The 23,923-nt window shown below is 41.1% G+C and overlaps 1 protein-coding gene across 2 annotated transcripts in view; it reads left to right on the top strand.

Annotated features, from left to right (window-relative positions):
- MPDZ (multiple PDZ domain crumbs cell polarity complex component) overlaps window positions 1-23,923 on the top strand; it is a 140,692-nt gene that overhangs the window by 54,680 nt on the left and 62,089 nt on the right. For both annotated transcript variants that reach the window (XM_081945779.1, XM_081945780.1), the window contains exons 18-24: window positions 1,512-1,628; window positions 7,194-7,355; window positions 8,905-9,147; window positions 10,021-10,129; window positions 11,581-11,779; window positions 13,535-13,576; window positions 17,362-17,466. In XM_081945779.1, the coding sequence (XP_081801905.1) occupies window positions 1,512-1,628; window positions 7,194-7,355; window positions 8,905-9,147; window positions 10,021-10,129; window positions 11,581-11,779; window positions 13,535-13,576; window positions 17,362-17,466 (977 nt within the window). The remainder of the gene's footprint in view (window positions 1-1,511; window positions 1,629-7,193; window positions 7,356-8,904; window positions 9,148-10,020; window positions 10,130-11,580; window positions 11,780-13,534; window positions 13,577-17,361; window positions 17,467-23,923) is intronic.

Genomic DNA, 23,923 nt, shown 5'->3' with positions numbered 1-23,923 from the left:
GGCGTGGGAGGAGTCACATGTGGGTATTAACACGGCCCATTTGCCCGGAGACTGAGGTAAATTTGAAGCCACTCCCTCTGCTTCCTCCTCGTGACTCCCCAGATTAACCTCTGTCTTCAGCCCAGAAGGAGTAACTTTTTGACTCTCCACTTGGTCTTAGAGGTTTTTGTTCCTTGTATCTTGTCTTGTTCCTTTTCCATTTGTGATTCCTTCCACCTCTCTCCAAGCGTCTCTGTGCTGTCTAAATTACTGTTTTTACCCCGCACAAGCTGGACTTGTTGCATACAAGGGAGCCCCCGAACCGCTGGGCGGTTAAAGGGGAGGCTCCAGGCTGCGAGCCGGAGAGCACAGTACCGCGCGACCCCTAATTCCATTGGTAGGGGTCGCGGATCAGCCCAGAGGCTATGGAACGAGTGGCTCGGTTGGATGCTGGCTCGGCATCGGAGCGCGTGGTCAGAACGGAGATTTTACAGTATCCTTCCCTGCCACGCCCACCAAGCCACACTCATCAAGCCATGCCATGCTATGCCACGCCCACCAAGCTGCGCCCACAGAACCGTAGTAAATATTTTTAGTCCCATCACTGTATTGAAGGTCTCTAATCAAAGACAAGGCCTAGATGGATATATAATCCATAATGCTGAGTCATCAACAACCATGACCAATGCTATCTCAATTCTATAATCTAACCTCAAACCCAACAGAAAAGGATGCACATAATGTAGTTTTATTATGATGTAAATAAGGAATATATTTTAGTTGTATTGGAATGAACAATTTCTTAATAAAACCCTTCACATTGAAATTGGGTTCAACATTCATGGCAAGATTGTGAAAGCTGTTATCTCCCGGTAACTTACTATGAAATTCACAAGCCAGACAGGTAATTTTTTTAAAAAATAAATATTTTCAATCTGCTCCAAACATGTTTATCACAAGTGCTCCCGATTTCACAGGAACTTATGTGTTGTGTTTACGAACTAAGTATAATTTAAACGGTAAGACTGAATAGAGTTAAATCCAGTTTAATCTTAAATCTAGTTTGTGAGGCTTAACTGTGTTGGAAATTAGGCAGTCTCTCAGGAGAGAGACAATTTATCATGTGGTCTATGACAGGGGTGTCCAAACTTGGGAACTTTAAGACTTGTGGACTTCAACTCCCAGAATTCCCCAGCCAGCCATGCTGGCTGGGGAATTCTGGGAGTTGAAGTCCACAAGTCTTAAAGTTCCCAAGTTTGGACACCCCTGGTCTATGAGAACAACTCTAATATCAGCACATAGGTACATAACCATGTGATGCTTAAAGGCTATTTCAAATTCATGATTATTGCCATTTCATTTTCCTTTTTTCAATCTTATAAATCATTTCATGATTTGAGGGCTGTAATATCATTTCTAGATACCTTTTTTTCCTGATCTTTATATTTATTTAAATTTTCTTAGTATTTACTTACATGGCATGTTCTGTTCACTGGCCATCATCCAACTCAAGAGCTTCATTCTTTCTGCAGCTTTCACCAGAAGAGGGCTATGTTTCTGCTAAGGAAGATTCCTTTTTCTACACTGCCCAGTCCTTTGAGGAGGAAGGGCTAACCGATTCAGCCCTCTTCCATGCTGAGCTGGCTCTGGTTAGTCTATAGTTAGTCTTTTTATTCTATGTATCAATTTTGAACGGTATTTTGTTAAGGAACAATACAGGAACAGTCCTGCTGTTGACATTTAACAGGTGTTATAAAGACTTCTTGCTTGGTTTCCTTGAATCTACATGAAGGTCATTTATTTGCTAATATAAGAAGATATCCATAACTATATCAAAACAATGTATTTATAAGAAGACAATTCTGTGTGCCAAAATTAAATTCTCTAAATATTTAAACATTTATTTAAAAAAAATCCTTGAAGCGTTTAGAATAACGTACAGTTAAAAAAAGTAAGAAAATTACAAAAGCAAACCATTATTTTTTAAACGAGAAACCATGCATATATATAATCCTATTTAACAAGGAAATTATGGCCCAGCCATCCATTCAAATTACTTTTTAGGACTCTGCAATTTCTCTCTTGGAACCTGGACCTCTTGGAACTTAGAACTCGATATAAACGCAGGATATGATTCAAATGCTTGTTGCCCATTTAAACTCGGCAATATCTAATAACTGCAGAAGACAATGGATTTTCTCTTAGTCCATATGCTCAGTTTTCTCACATACTATTTTAGTTCACTAAAAAAAAAAAGGAAATCTGACTTGTTCTGTTCAGGAATTCTGGGAGTTGAAATCCACAGGTGGTAAAGTTGCCATAATTACTCAGCCATGCTCTAGTGATATACTGTATATAGTAGCTGAGATATTGGCCAGTCTTCAAAAATCTACAAAAGCTAGAATGATGAATGAACCTTTGACTGATTCTTTATATATGTATGTCAATCCAATACCTAAAATGCCAAATCCTGGCTCATTTAATAGTAATCTATCTGAAGTCCCTGCTATCTCAGAATAGGCAGGAAGTGAGTGTGTGTGTGTGTGTGTGTGTGTGTGTGTTTGCGTGCATGTGTGTGTATTATCTGTCATCTTTTCATGGGATTTAATAAATTGAAAATTATTTTGGATTATATTAATCCAGACCATCTTTGTGGTGGTATGCAGATGTCACCTTGGTCTTTCTGAGGTCTGGATGCTTGCAACTCATTCCATTTATTGTCTCCTTCTCCCTCCACTCCTTTTTTTCCCTTTAGATCAGGGGCATCCAACCTTTAGGGTACCAGGGACCAGTTCTGTGGAGAGAGGTTTTTCCACGGACCAGAAGGGATGTGGTTTCTCATGCTGCCTGCATCCTGCAGATGGGGCTTAATTCACTTATTAGCTCAGCCCAGTTTCTGTCCTGCCACAGCCCGGTGCTGGTCCATGGCAATGGATGATTTTTCAATTCTGCTGACTATATATATACATACATACATACATACATACATACATACATACATACATACATACATACATACATATATATAGTCTTGGCAACATATCCCTTTATTTATTTATCAGCAGAAATACAACACACACACACACACACACACACACACTGCCAAGACAATCTCAATCTTACATGGGAAAAGACCCGAATACAACAAGATCAGCATATATATATACTGATCTTGATACAACCACACAGCCAATCATTCCACTTACTGAAACAAAGCCAGCACCCCATCCCCTCCCACCAAGACTTACAGAAAGACGGCAGCTCCGTTCCCATTTTAAGCCCACGCTTGAAGATGGCAGGTGAGATCCTGCCGAAACGTTGCAAAGACAATCTCAACCTTACACGGGAAAAGACCCGAATACAACAAAACCAGCATACCTACACCCGTGAAAATCTACGAAAACATATATATGTATGTATGTGTGTATATATATATATATATATATATATATGTATGTATGTATGTATGTATGTATATATATATATATATATATATATATATATATATATATATATATATATATATATATATATATATATATATATATATGTGTGTTGTATTTGTGCTGATAAAATACATATATATATATGCTGATAAAATACATATATATATATGTGTTTGTGTTACAACCCCTGGTATAGGTCATACCAGGGGTTGTAACACAAACACATATATATATATGTATATATATGCTGGTTTTGTTGTATTCGGGTCTTTTCCCGTGTAAGGTTGAGATTGTCTTTGCAACGTTTCGGCAGGATCTCACCTGCCATCTTCAAGCTGTGGGCTTAAAATGTGTATATATACGTGTGTGTGTGTGTGTGTGTGTGTGTGTTTGTGTGTGTGTGTGTGTTTGTGTGAGTAAAGCATGGTCGGAGCTGCCATCTTTCTATAAATCTTGGTGTGTGTGTGTGGAGTGCTGGCTTTGTTTCAGTAAGTATAGGCTGAGTGGTTGTATCATGATTGGTAGATTGGTGCTGGCTGTGTGTCCGTTGTTGTTTTGTGTTGTTATGGCCTGGATGGTGGGTGGGGCTCGTTTTTTGATTAGGGCTGGTTTCCAGATGTCTAGTAGGCGGGAGGTATTGTCACGTTTATTCATGTTGTGGGGGTGTTTCTCTATTTCGATGGCTTCCATAATTATTCTCTTGTTGAAGTGTTCAGTTTTGGTGATTCATTTGGTTCCTTCAAAATTAATTTCATGTCCTGTAGCTTTAAGGTACTGGAAAAGGGACGACGTTTTCTCCAAAGGGAGACTCCCTCCCCCCAAAACCAAGACACAGAACAAGACAACGGCATTGCCCTCCTCCCTTACATCAAAGGCACCACAGATAAAATCAGCAAAATTCTCCACAAACACAATATCAAGACAGCCTTCAACACTGACCAAAAAATAGCCAACATCTTAAGAAACACCAAAGACAAAATCCATCTAGAAAACCAAGGAGTCTATGAAATACCATGATAAATCTGCCCTGCAACATATATAGGACAAACGAACAGGAGAATAAATGCACGCATCGCAGAACACAAGAATGCAGTAAAAAAAAAGAAAAAAATGTCCTCCCTTTTCTAGCACTTTAAAGCTACAGGATATGAAATTAATTTTGAAGGAACCAAATTAATCTCCAAAACTGAACACTTCAACAAGAGAATAATTATGGAAGCTATCGAAATAGAGAAACACTCCCACAACATGAATAAATGTGACGATACCTCCCACCTACCAGACATCTGGAAACTAGGCCTAGTCAACAAACTAGCCCCACCCACCACCCAGGCCGTTACAATACAAAACAACAACGGACACACAGCCAGCACCAATCTATCAATCATGATACAACCACACACCCAATCAATCCATTTACTGAAAAAAAGCCAGCACTCCACAAACACCCCACCAAGATTTATAGAAAGACGGCAGCTCCAATCACGCTTTAAGCCGAAAACACCAGCCTGGAGATGGCGAGGATGATGACCTCGCCGAAACATTGCCAAGACAATCTCAATCTTACACGGGAAAAGACCAGCATATAAATATATATATATATATAAATATATAAATATATAAATTTACATGTAATGGTTTCCAGTCAGCATTTGTTGAGAGATTTAGGATTGTACCTTGAGGCAACCTTAATTTTTTTTATAAAGAATTTGAGATTACTTCTTCACCGGTGTCACTTCATCTTCTGTAATATTGACCCCATTGAGCTGACTAAATATTTCACCCTTTGAGTTTGGAGGTATTATGGTTCATTAGCATAATATGCACATACAGGCATTTGTAGCTTTTTATAAGGCACAAGCTACTTCGTTTTAAATTTACTGCAGGAGTTGGAAATACCGGTATATAATATGAGAATGTTTACATAGAATTCTGCAAAAAGGAATTCTAATTTGACAGAAAGGCTGAGAGGTACAATTGATTCAGGTCAAGATGAATGGGAACTATGGGAAAAATACTTGGTGTTTTCACAGTGGTTAAAAATGTTTTTATTGTAGAAACCTCTGAAGGATTTTATCACAAAGCTACTTAGTTTGGGATATGATTCTTATTTTTTTTTGTAAAAGTTCAACTTTTATTTAAGATATAATTTGATTATATTCCTGCCGATCATAAATTCAGGTTAATGTACTTGGCATGCTTTGGATTTTAGCTTCTGACTTGAACTGAACTGGATTGTATCCATAGAATTGATAGTGAATTCCATGATTTCATTGTTATAATGATAGGCTTATATGAAAATGTTCTGAGAAGGCAATAATACTGAGTATATATTTACAACAAGTGCTAGCATATTTCTAATGAGCAATAGTAATATATTTTGGGAATAAATGACAACTTTTTAAAAAAAATCACAATCATTAAAGTTTATGGAATAATCCACTTGATTATTTATATTAAACTAGCTGATAACCTGGTGGTGTCCGAGTATTTATTTATAGAGGGAAAATATCTGGACCAAAAGTAATTTCTAATGTTGGATTTTCCCCCTTACCAGAGGGAGACCCCTTGTGGAATACTGTGAAGCCATTACCATGGCAACTCCAATGCACCGTACAGTAAAAGCCATTTTATGGCAGTACAGTAGAATCCATTTTAAGGCACAACAGGCTGTATCTTAACAGAACACACAGCGCGAGGGGGTATTAGGGGTGTTTTACCCACAGTATTTTTTTCCAGAGAGGAAGTTATCTATGTACCAAGTTTGGTTGAAATTGCTCGAGGCGTTCCAGAGTTATGCTGGAACGAACACACACACACACACACACACACACACACAGACAGATTTATATATAGATAGACTTGGAGCCATGATGGCACAGTGGTTAGAGTGCAGTACTGCAGGCTACTTCTGCTGCCTGCTGGCTGCCTGCAATTTGGCAGATCGAATCTCACCAGGCTCAAGGTTGACTCAGCCTTCCATCCTTCTGAGGTGGGTAAAATAAGGACCCAGCATGTTGGGGGCAATATGCTGACTCTGTTAACCGCTTAGAGAGTGCTGTAAAGCACTGTGAAGCAGTATATAAATCTAAGTGCTGTTGCTATTATAAAAGTAAACCTACTTAGAACAATACAGTAGTCTTTGACTTGCACCCATTTGTTTAGTGACTGTTCAAAGTTACAACAGCACTGAAAAAAGTGACTTGACTGGTTTTCACACTTAGAACCATTGCAGCATCCCCACAGTCACAAAATCAAAATTTAGGCGAGCATGTAACTGGCATCTATTTATAATCATTGGAGTGTCCTAGGATCTTGTGATAACTCCTAGCCAGCTTTTGACAAGCAAAGTCAATGGAGGAAGCCAGATTCACTTAATGATTGCATGGTTTGCATAGCAACTGCAGTGATTCACTTAAGAACTGTGGCAAAAAAGGTCCTACAATGGGGCAAAACTCACTTAACCAGTGCCTTTTTAGCAGCGGAAATGTTGGGCTCAATTGTGATCAATTATGCACAAAGCATAATATTTTAGAGAGATAATTTAAAAAGTCAACTAAAATATTTTCACATAAAAGTCATTGCCTAGTCATGATCTGATAGCCAAAGCATTGTGTGGAAATAAGCACGCTGCAAGCCAAGATATTCTACTTTGGAAAATTGAAAAGAAAAATGTTGCAAAGGAAAATAGCTTTTAATAGCCACCGATACTTGTATTTGAAACTGATACAAAAGTAGCCCATTTGATTGAATTGCCTTTGCTATTAGGTGGACTCAAGTGAGGCAGATGTAATAGAAGACTGTACAATGGGATCGGACTGTTCTCCAGATAATGATGGTACATTCCAGCCTTCAGCTTTAACATTGCATAGCGGCATTTGTGGCGATGATCTGCAGCTTGCTCTTTCGCTGCCCTCTTCAACTCCCAAGGTAAAATTATGGGGGGATATGAGCAGAAAGACACTTAGTTCATAACTATAAATCAGCCTTATGAAAATGTTTGCTTGGACAGTGAAGGTAATGTTACCAGTTGGTTCCATCTGTTCATAGTTTTTTTTTACTAGATTAAAGGGTAATTTCATTTAGATAATAATGCTGATTGAATTACCTTTCAGATTTTCAGTACTCAGCAGACCATTTACCATAATTTTTAGGTGCTCCAAATTACAAAAAAAAATGTGGCTCAAAGAAATCTAAACAATAACAAGCCACTTATGGAAAGACTTGCGTAAGTATAATGAATGCTCCATGCTTGAAGTTCAAGCATTAAAAACTCTAATTTTCTTAAGGGAAATTGTTAGTAAATCGCTTTAGAAAATCAACGCTCGAAATGTAAATCAAATTCTTTTGTCAAAAGGTCACTCAAATTCTTTTTTAAAATTTTGATGTTGTTCTTTATTGTTGATCATGTTAGCTTTTCTCCTCTCCTCTTTTTCTGATTCTCTCTCTTTTGGGTCATTCTGTGTATTTCTTGTAACATTCATGGTGGGATCACTACTGGATTGTCAGTTCATTCTTTGAACTGGGTTTTATCCTGCTTTTATTGTTTTATAAGTAACTCACCTCTGTTTTGTTTGAAAAAAGAAATTGCTCTTCTTTCACATCTGAATTTTGTAAGCTGGCTACATTTCTTTTGGCATCTTATTTCTGTTGGATACAGCATGGGTCTGACGACCAAAATTTATTTCCTAATAGAATTTCTTAGACTAAACAAAGTATACCTGTGCCACTATGCCAGATTTCATTGTTCAACTTTGCAATAGTTAATGAAATTAGAAATTAAAGTGCATACTGGGGAGCATACTCTGCAACACATCCAATTTTATACAAGGTATAGAACTCATGTTCTTGAAATTATTATCTTGTGTCCCATCAGAATAGAAATAAAATGTTTACAATCAAACTTGGTAGTAGGATCCAATCTGGGTCAGTCACTGGGATCAGATGTTTAGTCTTCTGAGTTTTCAGACTTGTGCTAGAGCCCATCCTCAAGGAACTTGTCTCTGTGTCATATTCTGGTGAGAGAGAGGTTCCCAGAGAAGTCCAAAAGCTTGGAAGACTAAACTTCATGCAACCTCATCTTGGAACACGTATAAGTGCCTTCATCTGTGAAACTTGGTAGTGGTTATATCTATCACTTTATCCCAATAAAAATAATTATACAAAAATAAAAATGGACCATATGGCCCCCTGAATGTAAACTAGTCATTAATGGGAAAGGTTTTTAGACTTCCAGAGGAAGAAATGGTGGACTCAAGATAGCTTCACCAAAAGTGGAGCCAACACAATCGTGGCTTTATTTTAATAATTAAAAATGTATTAATAATTAACTGACTAATTAATATTAATGCTAATTTTTAAAGTATGATATAATATTGATTTAATAATTAATTATCAAATCACTAATATTCTATCACTAATATTCTATCATACTTTAAAAATAGAATGAGTTTGGAATTCTTGTTATTTTGTTTGCTAGACTACTTTCAAAGAAGATTCCAGTGACCCACTCAGTTTCCAGTCATCAGATAAAAACCTCTACACAATGGATCTAATACAAAGAGAGACAGAGAGTAAATCTGCAGGTGGATATATGAAACAGATCACAGAATCTTTTCTTGTGAATCCAACAACACAATCTCCTAAGAAACAAGTTGAACATGAAAGCATAAGCATGTGGAGAGAATCTCAGCTAACACCCAAATTTTCACACTGTACAAAAGTAAGTTCTAGATTGCCACTTCATTCAACTGAAAGGATTCATTACATACATTTGTGAAAAAGCATCATTTTCAGAGATTTAGTGGATCAAATGAGACTAAAGATGATAGTGTTTTCTTGTCATTCTGCCCTTTGATCTAGACCAGGAGTGTCAAACTTACGGCCCGGATGTGTCACATACTGGCCACGCCCAGTTTAGTGGAGGGGGGAAAGTCATGATATGTCATGTGATGATGCCATGACGACGCAAGTTTGACACCCCGATCTAGAAGAATCTTAATAGAACATGTTGGGATTGTATGGATTGTATACACTAATTTGTGTCACAGCTTGCTTTCTAAGAACTGAACTGTGACTTAACATAGCACTTGCTGTTCAAGAATATTGTTCTATACAGTACAGAATCATGGATACCTTGTGGAGGCATCCTACTCCACAAGAGAGAGTGTTGAGATTGTGGATTCATTAATACAAAGACGTATTCCATTTTTGGAGACTAATATGGGATATGGAGTATGCAACAAGGACCAAAATTGATTGCATAGCTAGACAGAGCATGTCAGCTGAATTGTACAACTTTCAATACCTGGAACCCAAACTCTGCATTTGGAGCACACAAGATTGGACAAGTCTAGCTTTTTAAAAAAAAATATTGTATGTCTGTTTGCTGCCAGTAGTAAAGGGTATACTTTCTGAGCGCAGTTATTTTGGTAAAGCACTATGATACTTTTTTTTGTTGTTTGCTTATTTTAAACAGAAACAAGCTCTTTGAAGAATGTTACAAATATTCAGACTGTCTAGCAGGCTGTGATTTGTAAACTACACAAAATCCTACTATGTTTTCCAGAAGTGACTTTTATTTTCTTCTTACCAGGATCAAGAGTTCTTGATGGAAAATAATAGCTTAATGCTTGCTGGCCTAGATACAAATAAAAACAAGTTGGAGAAAATGATTACCATTGCAAAAGGCAATTCAAGCTTAGGTAATGTACCTCACATAACTGTACACCTCTTTGTTCTTGCAAGTCTTATTCCTGCCTAGTTATTCCTGAAAGAAAACTAGATATTATTCTTTTAAGTTGCTTTAATCAAAAAGCAAATATTTGTATGTATGATCTCAATAATACCGTATTTTTCAGAGTATAAGACGCACCTTCTTCCCTCACAAAGAGGGTGAAAATCTGGGTGTGTCTTATACAATTAATACAGCATTTTTGGCTTCCTGAAACCCCACCCCCTTTGCAAAAATGGCTGTGCATAGCCTTTAGGAGGCTTCCAGAGTGCTCCTGGGGCTGAGGAGGGCAAAAATGAGTGAAAAACAGGCCGTTTTTTACACCCCTCCCCCCAGCCCCAGGAACATTCTACAAGCCTTCTAAAGGCTATGTGTGCCCTTTTTTTGACAAAAAATGGGCCTGTTTTTGCGAAAAACGGGCTATTTTTGGGAAATCTGCAGAGTGCAAACACTTTTTTTTAAAAAAATTGCCTCTTCAAACTCTTGGTGCATCTTATACTCCGGTGTGTCTTATACTCTGAAAAATACGGTATATCATAATTATAGCATCATGTCTATCAATACATTTTCCTTTCCATATGAAGGCAGGAACAGTCAGGAGAAGATCAATCTGTATTATTATAATGATATAGTTGTCCAAGTAATTTAATTGCCCCCCCCCAAAAAATTAAGAGTCATTCCAATGATGAAACTATGAGCTTTCTTAATATAATGATGTCAAATCTAAGAACTCTCTATTTGGAAAATTTTAACATTCTTTTTATCCTGGAAGTGTTCAGAAGGACAAAAATATTGCCCATATTCAAATATGGGAAGGATGAAATCCTTTACTTTTATGCTTTGTAATTCCTTCCTGTTCAGAACAAATCTTCTGTAATTTCTTCATCATTATCTCATCTTGATCTTCCTTTTTTTCTCTTTGCTCACTTTTTAAAAATTAAATTAAAAATTAGTTTATTGCTTTTTCCTTTTCTGTTCTCAGCTTCTTTCTTTGAGGCCATATGTAAAAAAAAGCAGATTTCATCTAATTAAGTAGCTTTTTAAACAAAACAGAAGGCATTAGGAATTCATCATCTTTTTGATCTTAACCTTGATCTTATGCGAAGGAGGCAGCTGTAGACCTGAATCTCATATGCCAGCCTCAGCTGTTACCGGGTTTTTTTTTTAAGTGAGAATTTTCTAGCTGGTGTTTTTTTGACCTGCCAGGCATATCTTGCATGTTGACTCCTCAGACCTACCAATATGATATTAATTTTTCTTCAAGTTATGATTTAAAAAAAATCTGTGGAAATATGTGTATATTGGCAGAAATACAGATAAACATATAAATAAAAACTATTTCAGAAAATGAATGTTATTCAGTGTAAGTTCAAGTCAGATACCATGTTTCTTATTAGTGCTAAACTTTTTTTCCTCCATAAGGGATGACAGTAAGTTCTAATAAAGATGGCATGGGAATGATAGTTCGCAGCATTATCCATGGTGGTTCCATAAATCGCGATGGACGAATTGGTATTGGAGACTGCATATTGTCTATTAATGAGGAACCAACTGCTAATTTAACTAGTGCCCAAGCACGGGCCATGCTGAGGAGGCATTCTGTCATTGGACCAGATATAAAGTAAGTTGGATGTTATTGGTAGATTTTCAAACACAGTATGCATCAATTATATTGTCACTGCACTTGTTTTTTTTTTTAAATTCCTTGATTATTTTTAATTCCGTATCCCAATGAAGTTTCAATATTAAACTGGATTCTACATTGATGGAAGAAGGTGAAATGTCTTCTGTGAATCGCAACCAACTAACGAGAGTTCCAAAATTGCAATCCAGTATGGTAGTTTGATTATCCCATTTACTGGTTCGATATAAATTCATGAATTCAAATAAATACATGGAATTTGCCAACCGTTTGCAATAAGGGGAGGGAAATGTTTGCCCTTATCACTTAATCTTACAAATACGTAACTATAATGAAAAAACTGAACTTGATTAAAAATATCATTAAACTAAATCCTGAACTGGCTTCTAAAAATTAATGCTTAGCAGCTGCTCCTTAAAGCTGTCAATGGAATTGCTATAGCTGAAGAATATTCCCCGTCAATGTCCAAGCAATGGTGAAAGTTGATGGAATATTACAGCATGACATCACCTTTGGGAGGGGAAATAGTTTGTTAGATAAATGAGAGTGGTAAATAGGGAAGATAGGATCAAAACTCTCTTCTTTATTTCTAGTTAATAGTAGCATTAGAGTGAGAAAGAATTATATATTGATCCACGAGACAAAAGGTATTTTAACACCTTTTTGAATCTCTTGCTTTCCCGGATTCCTGGAAGATACAGTGATAGTATTTGCATGGGATTTAAATTAGATTTTTTTAAATTCAGGCAGATCAATTGAAAAACATTGGTATTTTATAAATAAGCTTTGATCTTTTACCTCAAGTGACTGAGAAATCTTCCAGTAGTGGAAAATGGTGAATATAGAAATTATGACATTATAACAGAATACTTTCTCAGTATTTTTTTTTACAAGTATTAGGAAGAAAACTGCATTTTAAGTCATTTGCGGGATATAATTTAATGTAAAATGCCACCCAATTGTAATGAACATGAATGATCTATACCTATTAAAACAGTGCTCCAAATGCTGAGACTTAAATTGTAAGTACTGTGCCTTGAATCCTAAATTAGCAGTTCAGATTTGGGCTTTATATGCAAATAAAACTTTCTACCATTCCCCCAATTTGAGTGTAAAGCTCAGCATAACTTTTTCATAATAATTTGTATGTTCTCTCTCTCTCTCTCTCTCTCTCTCTCTCTCTCTCTCTCTCTCCCCCTCTCTCTCCCTCCTACTCTCCCTCCCCCCTCCTCCCTCTGTCTCTCTCTCTCAACTTTTTGTCCTTTCCTTCATATATATATATCCTAAACAGAAAAGCAGATGTATAGCATCATCAAGATATCTGTGGATTCACTTCTCCTGCACCTTACATTTCTTTAACAATATCTAGAGACTTTTGCTTTTAGCAGTAGTTATAACAGCTGCCTCTAACATCTGCCAGATAATTACAGAGCTGATTCAGAATTCACCTGCCTTAACCGAACATGGGGAGATGAATCTCTGATCAAGGAATAAAAGATTGATTGCGGTTGCATTTTTCATGCTTGTTAATAATCATTGCTATACACTCCAACAAAGAACAGATGCTTTCCGATGGGAGGTGTGGATAGAATAGAGGTGGAGAGGAGGAAGAGGAAAGTAAGCAGGAGTGCACACTTTTAAATACGTGTGTATGCATCTCTCATTGAGTAGAAGTCACTGACATTTGTTAACAATATTGTAAAAAGATGCTGCGTCGTATGCTTCACATTCTAGATCTTCTCCAACACCTGCTGATGATCAGGCCCCCTTTTATGTGTGAGTATTGGCGATTCAAAAGCTCATTATAGCTCTGTGTTCCAACTTGTCTGTTCATTCATTCATGCTTTTATAACATCAGAAGTAGCTGGGATGTATCCAGATATAGGTACCACATAATGTACACAGACACACAGATGCTTTCAACCAATTAAAACCTATTAATAGATGAGATTACCTGATTCAACTATATCAAATCCTTCAATTTATAGGTATATTTGGAGATCTAAGATGAATATCATAGCTTTTAATCGGTTAAAAACACACATTCATCTTTTAAAGATAAGCTTATAGAAGCCAAGTTTATAGTTTAGATTGGAACAGGGAACTGGACTCTTCCAGGCCAGGGCTGTCAAATTTGCAGCCCACGGGCTGGATGCGTCACACACTGGCCACACCCAGTTTAAGCAAAGGGGAACAAAGACCCGATACATCACATGATGCTATTGTGATGACGCGAGTCTGACACCCCTGTTCCAGGCCTTGCAGAACAAAATGTTCAGCCTCAGCCAGCATTCCCAATGGTGTGAGATATTGAGAATTATAATTAGCAATTTCTGAAGATACTCAGGTTTTCTGCCCCATCTTATTTTTCAGACAAGACTGCCAAATATTAATCAAATTTCCAATTTCTTTTTGTAGCTAAGCAATCATGGATCAGGTTAATATGTGGATAGGAGAATGCCTTAGAATCCTTTCTAGGTTCCTTTGACTTCCATGCTGAGAAAAATGCAAGCTGTAAATTATTTAGGATGCAGTCTTGTGGAGAATGATGGGTTGTGCATATCTTTGGAGTTGAAAGCAAAAGATATTTCAGAGCATGGGTGGCCTGCATCTCCTTAAATAAAAACAGTTTTTTTTTCTTAGTTCATGCGGTAGCTGTGGGATCATAGGAAAAGAGGTAGCTGCTTTAAGCAGTTGCAGTTGTATGTGTCCCTCCATACACTTTGAAGCATCATTTTGCCTTTGAATTTTAAAGAAACACTAATAATAGATTTCCACTGAGTGGTCAGAGAGAAAATTTGGAGCTTGAACAGGAAAATCCATTGTTGGAAATGTCACATATTCTTTTTTGCCAGGGTTTGGACAGGAGATGTTTTGGGAAGCCAAACTATGCATTATTCCACTAGATCAGGAGTGTCAAACTTGTGGCCCGCGGGCCGGATGTGTCACATGTTGGCCACACTCACCCCAGATCCGTGAAGGGGGAAAACGTTAGATATGTCATGTGACAGCAATGTGATGCAGCAAGTTTGACACCTGTATAGTAGATTTAATTGTCCATTAACTAAGGTTGTGTAGGGAAGCCCTGGAGTTACCAAGGAATAGATTCCCTTCCTTTGATTTTAAAAAGGAGAGACATTTGTCTTAAAACACCCATAATGTAGAAACAAAGCAGAAATATCCCTGTTTCTTTGGCATCCATATTTCCTCCACATATCCATCAGAGAACTGGATATCTTGAAGCGATTTCCATGCTTGCAGGTGGATGGCTGAAATTTGGCACAGCGCTTTCTGGACTAAAAGTAAAGTCATGTTTCATTCTCTTCGTTAAAAGATACATATTTATTCAACAGTTGTTAGAAAACAATTGCCTTCCTGATAGCTCTCTTTTTGTTTAAACGTCCCACTATTTTTGCTCAGGATTCTTTTCTCTCAACAGTAGCAGTGTTTATGTAGATAATTGTAACACAGGTAATTCAGAGGTTCCACATTTACCTCTGTTTCGTCTCATAGTTACAACATAGAATAGGGAAAGAAAGAATAAATGCTTATGGACTTTCTACACTGCTAAGCTTACAATGGGGGATCCATGGAACACAGTTGCTTAATTTTCAAGGAGTACTTCAGCTCTTTTCATGTCACATTGTGAAACTCCATTTCAGTTTAGAAATCCCAGCATCCTCCATATATTTATTCTGATGCTATAATGTAGCTTTTCAGACTTCTCATGCCTGGGTGTTTACCTATTTGTCCAATTGTTTAAGAAAGATCCAACATTTAGATAATGTGAAGCATCAAATTCCAGTGCATTCTTTAAGTATTGTTATTTTCAAGTTGCTTATCGCTGACACAGCCATGTACTGATGTCTGGATTAATCTCACTCTTGTATTTTCAATATTGCTTACATTTTCTTTTCCTCATGCTGTAACTAAATGAATCTCACTTCATTATTAAAATTGTACTGTGGTTTATTTTAAATGTGATCACAAGTTTCTTTATTTGGTTTCTTTCTTACTGTAGTATGCATAAAACACTTTTTGTCTGCCTATTAAATCATGCATGTTTTATTTCTTTTTCTGTTGCATGGTATATAACATTTACATCCCTATCTTCTCATTTTAAGTTGGTTCAGGATGGAAATTACTCTTGTCTTCACTACCTTCTGAGGAATCAATGTACAATCAATTTAATCCTTGATTGCTTTAGATTAGTAGTCTGCCTTGCTAGCTGTGAATTCTGAAATCTCTCATTTAATAAATCCTTCTTTCTATAGTTGCTTTTAGCCAGCAGGAATTGCAATGCAGTTCTGTTTACTTGGCAGTTCTGCAGCTATTTTCTGCTTAAGCCAAGTATTTTGGGAGTTACAATGAATATCCTAGATACTGCAGGGAAATGCAGTTCTAATAATACAGCTATTTCTCATTTAATGACCATTTAAATGAAGTGGTTGCTAAATGAAGCCACTGCTGTATTTATGATCTTATTTCAGTTTCCTTTTCCTTTAAGGTTCTGCAAAGCTCACAAATAGACTTTGTAAGGATTAATTGTAAAGTTAAAGAAGGTAGTCACTAAATAAAGACTATCTGCAATTATTTTTATTTCTGAGCTGCCAGAGAGTTTTTAGTTTAATTTGCTTTCTTTTGGTTCAGTTTAATTTCACCAGTAGAACATTGTTGAATGATACTAATTTAATGTCATTTCATTCATAACATTCATAATTCATAATCTCCTTCACTATTATCCTTGTTACATTTTGCTCCTTTTAAAACAACAAAATGTTTTAAAACAGGAGTGTCAAACTAGTGGCCCACTAGCCAGATATGTTACGCACAGACCATGCCCACCCCAGCTCCGCGAAGGGAAAAATGTTGCGACATATCATGTGATGGCAAAGTGATGCCACGAGTTTGACACTTGTGTTTTAAAAGAATTATGTTCTTTCAGTTATGTCTGTCTCTTGGGTGCTACCTAGTACTTTGCTTCCTTTATAAGGAACTGTGTAATCTGGAGGTAATCTTAAATTAAAGAAAAGACACTGTTTCTAGACAGTGAAGTTGCAGTGTGTTTATTTCACAGCACAGAAAGCACATTATAACTGATATGATTATGATATAATTAAAATCCAATACAATGCAATAATATTGGTTTGTAGCGTAGTGGTTAGAATGCAGTACTGCAGGATATTTCTGCTGACTGCTGGCTGACTGCAATTTGGCAGTTGAAATCTCACCAGGCTCAGGGTTGACTCAGCCTTCTTCTGAGGTCAGTAAAATGAGGACCCATATTGTTGGCCATATGCTAAATCTGTAAATTGCTTAGAGAGGGCTGTAAAGCACTGTGAAGTGGTATATAAGTTTAAGTGCTGTTGTTATACATTGACCTTCATGGTTTGCATTTGGTGCATTCCCAATGAATGAAAAGGAAACATTCTGGATTAAGAAGAAGATATTTGTGCGATGCCACACTGTGAATTATAGCCTTAAAAATCTCTATTGCTCAATACTGAACTATATCCAGACATTTGCAGCTTCTTAATTTTATGTTTACTTTTGTGTTGCAGCATTAGTTATGTGCCAGCAGAGCAATTAGAAGAGTACCAAGCCGGTTTAGGGCAGCAGCCAGAAGGAACAATGCCATTAGATGTTTTCCCTTCACATACTGTGAGGTAATTTAGAGTACTGTACTATTAATAAAAACAACCCCTTTTGCTTTAATTCAATCCACCCATGAATAAAAAACGCTATCCATGAATGGATGAAGAAAACCCGCATTGATGTTGATTGGAAAAACACAAATTTGCTTGTTCTTTCTTTTTGAGAGTGGAGGGGAATGACCGTTGTCTTACCTGAACGGTCATTCTCGGGGCGCTGCGGGAGAGTCCAAGGAAGGAAGGGTTAACACAGCCTATCTGCCCAAAGGACTGAGTTGATTTTTTTCCCCTGGTCACGCCTCCTTTGCCTCCACAGGTTCAGTTTTAAAAACGAAGTCTTGACCGTCGAGGGAGTTCAATGCTCCTGCAAATTCACGGAAATTGTCACATATTTAGTTAAGAACCCTGGGCGGGTCTTGGACTCTCCCGCAGCGCCCCGAGAACGACCGTTCAGGTAAGACAACGGTCATTCTCCATGGCGCTGCTTGGAGAGTCCAAGGAAGGGACATGCCCAAGCTATTTTGTCCCAGGGAGGGAAATGTCACCACTGGCCGGAGCCTCGACCACTTGTTGCAATACTCTTCTCCCAAATGAGGCTTCGGCGGAGGCAAAGGAGTCCACTTTGTAATTTCTGATGAAGGCCGTTGGAGATGCCCACGTAGCAGCTCTGCAAATGTCCAGGATGGACGCCTGGGTCGCCCACGCTGCAGTCGTGGCCGCGCTTCTCGTGGAGTGGGCTGTCACACGGGCTGGAACTGTCTTGCCTTGGTGTTCATAAGACATTTTAATGCAGGCCCGGAGCCAACGCCCAATAGTTGATGAGGAAACCTTGCGCCCCAACGACCCCGGTTGAAAGTATACAAAGAAGGCCTCAGAACGTCTGAGGTCCTTAGTTCTCTTCAGATAGATTCGAACAGCACACCTCACATCCAGTTTGTGCCAACCGCGCTCCCTGGGGTGCTGCAGTTTGGGACAGAAGTTCGGGAGTATCACCTCCTGCGCTCTGTGGAAAGGAGAATTTACCTTTGGCAAAAAGGTGGGGTCCAGACGTAAGATGACACGGTCTGGGTGGATGATACAAAGTTCTTCTCTGACAGAGAAGGCTGCAATCTCCGACACCCATCTGGCCGAGGTGATAGCTATCAGGAAGGCAGTTTTTAAAGACAGGTGCCGAAGGGAAACCTTTCTCAACGGTTCAAAGGGCGCAGAGGTTAAAGCCTGTAAAACAAATGGTAGGTTCCAGGTTGGGTATCTATGCACCACCTGGGGTCGCAAATTGGAGGCCCCCTTTAGGAAGCTCCTGATCTGGGGGTGATGACTCAATGTCTGAGGCTGGTGCCTCGCCAGAATGGTAGACAAAGCCGCGACCTGCCTCCGAAGTGTAGCTGGTGCCAAACCTTTGTCCAGCCCAGCTTGAAGAAAGTCCAGTAACTGAGGCACAGAAGCCTCAGCGCTCACAATGTTCCGCTGTTCGCACCAAGTGGAGAACGCAGACCAAGTTGCTTCGTAAATTTGAGTCGTGGCCGGTCGTCTGGAAGCCTGTATGGTCTGAATGACCTTGTCCGAGAGGTGTAGGTCCCTCAGGAGCTGCCCCTCAAGCGCCAGACGGCTAGCTGGAGCCACTGGGGCTCTGGGTGAGTGATTGCCCCCTGTGTCAGTACCACCTCCTGTGGAGGGATTCTCCATGGTCTCTCCACTGAGAGGTCGGTCAAATCCGCAAACCAGGATCTCCTGGGCCAATATGGAGCTACCAGGATGAGCTCCGCCCTCTCCCTCAGGAGTTTGGAGATTACCTGTGGAATCAGAGGTAGAGGCGGGAACGCATATAACAGTCCGGGAGGCCATTGGGATCTCAGGGCGTCCGTCCCCTCCGCCTGATGAGACCGGTACCGAGAGAAGAATCTCTGCAGGTGAGTGTTCTTTGCCGTGGCGAAGAGGTCGACTTGTGGCAGGCCAAACCGTTGCACAATCTGGTCGAACAGGTCCGGATGCAGCCTCCACTCGGAGCTGTCGAGTGTCTGATGACTCAGCCAATCTGCACTTACGTTGCTGGTGCCTGAGATGTGATCTGCTCTCAGCGACGCTAAGTGAAGCTCTGCCCAACGACCCAGGGCCTCTGCTTCCGCCATGAGTCTCTTGGAATGAGTGCCACCCTGCCTGTTCACGTGTGCTTTTGTGGCAATGTTGTCCGTCAGCAGAAGCACGTGGTGGCCCCGGAGTTGTTTCCAAAACCATCGCAGAGCGAGTCTGGCAGCTCTCAGCTCCAGCCAGTTGATGTTTCGAGCCGCTTCCGCGCGAGACCACCTGCCCTGTGCCAGCTGACCTTGGCAATGCGCTCCCCAACCGAAGAGGCTTGCATCTGTAGTGACAACTATCCTGTCGGGCTCTTTGAACAGACAGCCCTTTTCCACTCCCCGTGACTGCCACCATTTCAGGGAGCGGGACACCTTCAATGGGAGTCGAACTTTCCTGGGCGAGTTGCTTGCCTTCGCCCTCTGCATCGGCAGGAGAAACCATTGCAATTCCCTGGCATGAAGACGCGCCCAGGGAACTACATTGATGCAAGATATCATTATTCCCAGTAACTGGGATAGATGGACGATTGGCATTGTGGTAGTCTTGCGACACTGACGGATTTTGGCTCTGAGATTGCACAGTCTGTCTGGAGACAGGAAAACATGGCACGAGGCCGAGTCTATGATGGTGCCCAGGTGCTGTATGCGAGAGGCAGGGACCAGGTGGCTCTTCTCTAAGTTCACAGAGAACCCGTGATCCTGCAAGGTGCGAATGGTGACACTTACGTCCCTTGCTGCTTGTGATTTGCTCCTCGAGTGAATGATGATGTCGTCGAGGTAGCACTCCAGACGGATGGGAAGCTTGCGCAGGTGGGCCGCCACAGCTGCAAGCAGCTTCGTAAACGTTCGTGGAGCTGAAGAGAGTCCGAACGGCAGTGCCTTGTATTGATAATGCTTGCCGTTGTAGAACAGCCGAAGGAACTTCCTGTGAGCCGGGTGAATGGGCACATGCAGATACGCCTCCTTGAGATCGATGGAGGTGAGCAGGTCGTCTCGCCGAATGCAGTTGAGAATGGACTGGAGGGACTGCATTTTGAAGCGCTTGTAGGCCAGATGCCGGTTCAGGCGCTTTAGGTCTAATATGGCCCTCCACCCCCCCGAGCTCTTGGGGACCAGGAATAGAATGGAGTAAAATCCCTGCCCTTCCTGCTCTGGGGGAACGGGCTCTATTGCCCTTATCGAGAGAAGATGATCGATCTCTGCTTGCATGAGGGATCTTTTTATGGGATTTCTGGCTACAGGACAACGAATGAATGTCCGGGGCGGTAATGATAGAAATTCTAGAGTCAGCCCCTTCCTGACAGTGTTTAGGATCCACGAATCCGTGGTAATCTCCTCCCACCGATCTGCATAAAGTTGCAGGCGGCCGCCGATGGGAGCAGTCCCTTGGTGGTCACTTGCCACGCCTGAACTGACGGTTGTTGCCTCCCCCTCGAAAGGGCTTACGAAAGGAGCCCTGGTTTTGCTGCCTACCTCTGGGGTTAAAACTACCCCTGTCCTGTGCCCTGTCAGTGGACTGGTTGTAGGGCCTCTGATAGGAATAGGAAGAGGTGGAGGCCTGGGCGGAATCCTGATTACGAAAAGGCTGCTTCCTGAAGGATCCAGAACCTTTTCTGTCATTCTTTTTAAAAGTAGACGGAAGGATTTTGCGTTTGTCCTTCGTCTCTATTACGAATTTGTCTAAAGCATCCCCGAAGAGGAACCCCCCCTTGAAGGGAGCTGAGGCCAGCTTCCATTTGGCTTTCATGTCGGCTTGCCAGTGCCGGAGCCATAGCAAGCGACGTGAGGTCACGTTGGAGGCGAGCGCCCTGGATGCGAATTTTGCCGCTGTTAGGGAAGCGTCGGCAGAATATTCTACAGCTGTAATTATTTTGTCCAGATCATGACGCCAGCGAGATGCCTCGGAGGGAGGCTTGGATCTCAATTGGCGCAGCCATAACAAGGAAGCCCTCGTGAAGAAGGAAGAGGAGGTGGAGGCCTTGATCGCCCAGGCAGCCGCCTGGTGCGTCTTAAGGCAGGCCTTTTCCGACCTCTTATCCTCTGCCTTCAAGCCCTCCAGCAAGTCAGCTGGGAGGGAAGAAGGGGAGGTCAGAGAAACTACTGGAGCATCCACTTCAGGCATTTTAAGCACATCCTCCAACTTTTGTTCTAGGGGGAACAGAGTTTTATCTGCGCCACTGGGGTTAGCCAGGGTCCCCGGCTGCACCCATTGACGCTGCACCACGTCCATAAACATGTCAGGAACTGGGATAAGTTCCGGATCTGGAGTGGTCTCACTGAATAGGCCCGCTTTAAGGTCCTGAGGAATGGGGATAGAGACCTTATCCTTAGGCTTAGTCCCTAGCTCTGTGGATGTTCTAGCCTTGTGCAGAATGGCCTTAAACAGAGAAGGCTTGAACAAACCAGTGAAGGCAGGTTTGTCCGGGGGCATATCCTTGTCCTCCGAAAGCTGGAACTCATCTGCAGTCTCATCTTCCCATGTGGACACCTCTGTGGTGACAGAGGTGCCTGGGGAACCAGATTCACGGCCCCTGCCCGCTGCTAGAGAGGAGGTAGGCCTTGAGGTCTTACCCTTTTTGCTCTCCATGTGGTGCAAGGCCTCAACCACGCCCTGAGAGATGGCCTGAGTAATTATTTCCTGCATTTCTGGCGAAATAGCTGGGCCCTTGTCCTCAACAGGCCTGGGCCTAGAAGAGCCTGAACCCCTTGCATAGTGAGTGGGAGCTAAAGGCCCCTCCATGTGGGAACAGCCAGGGAAAGGCCCCAAATCGTCCCTTACAGAGGAACTGGGGGAATCTGGGTAACCCAGGGATGCAGCAGGAGAAGCAGATCTGGAATCCCTACCACTAATGGAAGGAGATTGATCCCCTTGGTTAGAGAGAGAGTCCTCTCTCTCACGTCTGCTCAGGGCAGGGCCAAGCTCAGCCTCACAGGGTTGAGGAAGATGAGGGGCCTGGGCCTTGTCAGGTTGCTCTCTGGAGCCCTCAAGTCTCCTATCTCCTAGGTGCTTGGGGCCCTTGTTTCCTGAGGAGTTATGGAGGGGTTTTCCCCCAGCCCCTTTTCCACCCTTTCTCCCTTGGCCCGAGGGATCTGGCCTACTGCGCTTAGCGGATGGCCCAGCCAGCTCATCCCTCTGCTCCAAATCTTCGTCTGCCATGGCTGCACGGGTGTTGGATCAATTCAAGTGCAGAAGAAGGGTAAATGACACTGGCCAGCCGGCTCCAAAGCGTCTGCAGATCTTCAAATTTTCTGGAGGCTGGAAGAAGGCACCAGGACACTCCACAGCCGCTCCTTCAGCCGAAGGGATACTCAAGAGGCTCCGGTACTGCTGGAGACCCAGGCAGGACACTCCAAGCTCTCCGCGGCGATCTGCTGAGAGGCAGAGAGGTGCGGAGAATCCAAGCGCTTTCCCTGCTGCTATCAGTTAAAGTGAGCAGAGAAAATGGCTGCCGCCAGTTTTGCGCGCTTTAAAAGCGTGCCCAGAATGCAGCCAGATGTTTAAAATGGCCGTTGGAAAGCGCGCCAACACGCAGCTTCCAAAATGGCCGCCGCAACCTCCGGAGCCAGCCAGGACGCCGCCGAGGGCGAAATTCAGCTGAAAATCCCCTTAGCAAGCAGCCGGGGGCGAGCCAACTCCAGGATCGTCCCCGCACTCGCCGGCAGACGCCGGACTAGTGGCCACAGCTGAGTACGTTGCTAGGGCAACCGGTGGGCTCCTTCAATGCCTCTGTTTTTAATTTAGTCAATTTTAAGCAAAGCCAATAATAAAAGGTCGAATTGGAATGGGAAAAAATCCTGATAAGTATTATGCTATCTAAAAAAAAATAGTTTTCCTTTTTGGGGAACCCAGCCTATTTGTCCAAAGACCGGGAACTCCCCAGAGTACGTCCTATAGGGCGGACTGAGTTTTTAAAACTGAACCTGTGGAGGCAAAGGAGGCATGACCAGGGGAAAAAAATCAACTCAGTCCTTTGGGCAGATAGGCTGTGTTAACCCTTCCTTCCTTGGACTCTCCAAGCAGCGCCATGGAGAAGGTTGGATTATAAGTATTTATTCTAGATAAGGGAGCAAAAGAAAATGCAGGGTTAGGGTAATATGTAGGGTAATCATTTGTATCCCAAAGTATTTATGATATACTGACTCCCAATTTATCAGTTTGACTGTGGGAAAGGGAAAGTTTCTTATTGCCAATTGTTCATTAAATATATCACTGGAGCTACTTCTATTATTTGCATCATGATGTTATTATGCAAATTAAGTCACTTGCATCAGTTTCATCTATATGAATAATAATGGCGTTATTCAAATGATGTAATTGATATGGGTGATGTGAATCACTGCCAAAATTTGGTCTGTTTCATGTAAAGTCCAATTTTATCAACATTTCCGCAATGTCC

The sequence above is a fragment of the Natrix helvetica genome (genome assembly GCF_964273705.1).
Source record: "Natrix helvetica genome assembly, chromosome: 2".
Lineage (NCBI taxonomy): Eukaryota > Metazoa > Chordata > Lepidosauria > Squamata > Natricidae > Natrix > Natrix helvetica.
The sequence above is the reverse complement of the archived record's forward strand: the minus strand, read 5'-3'. Positions and strand labels throughout refer to the sequence as shown.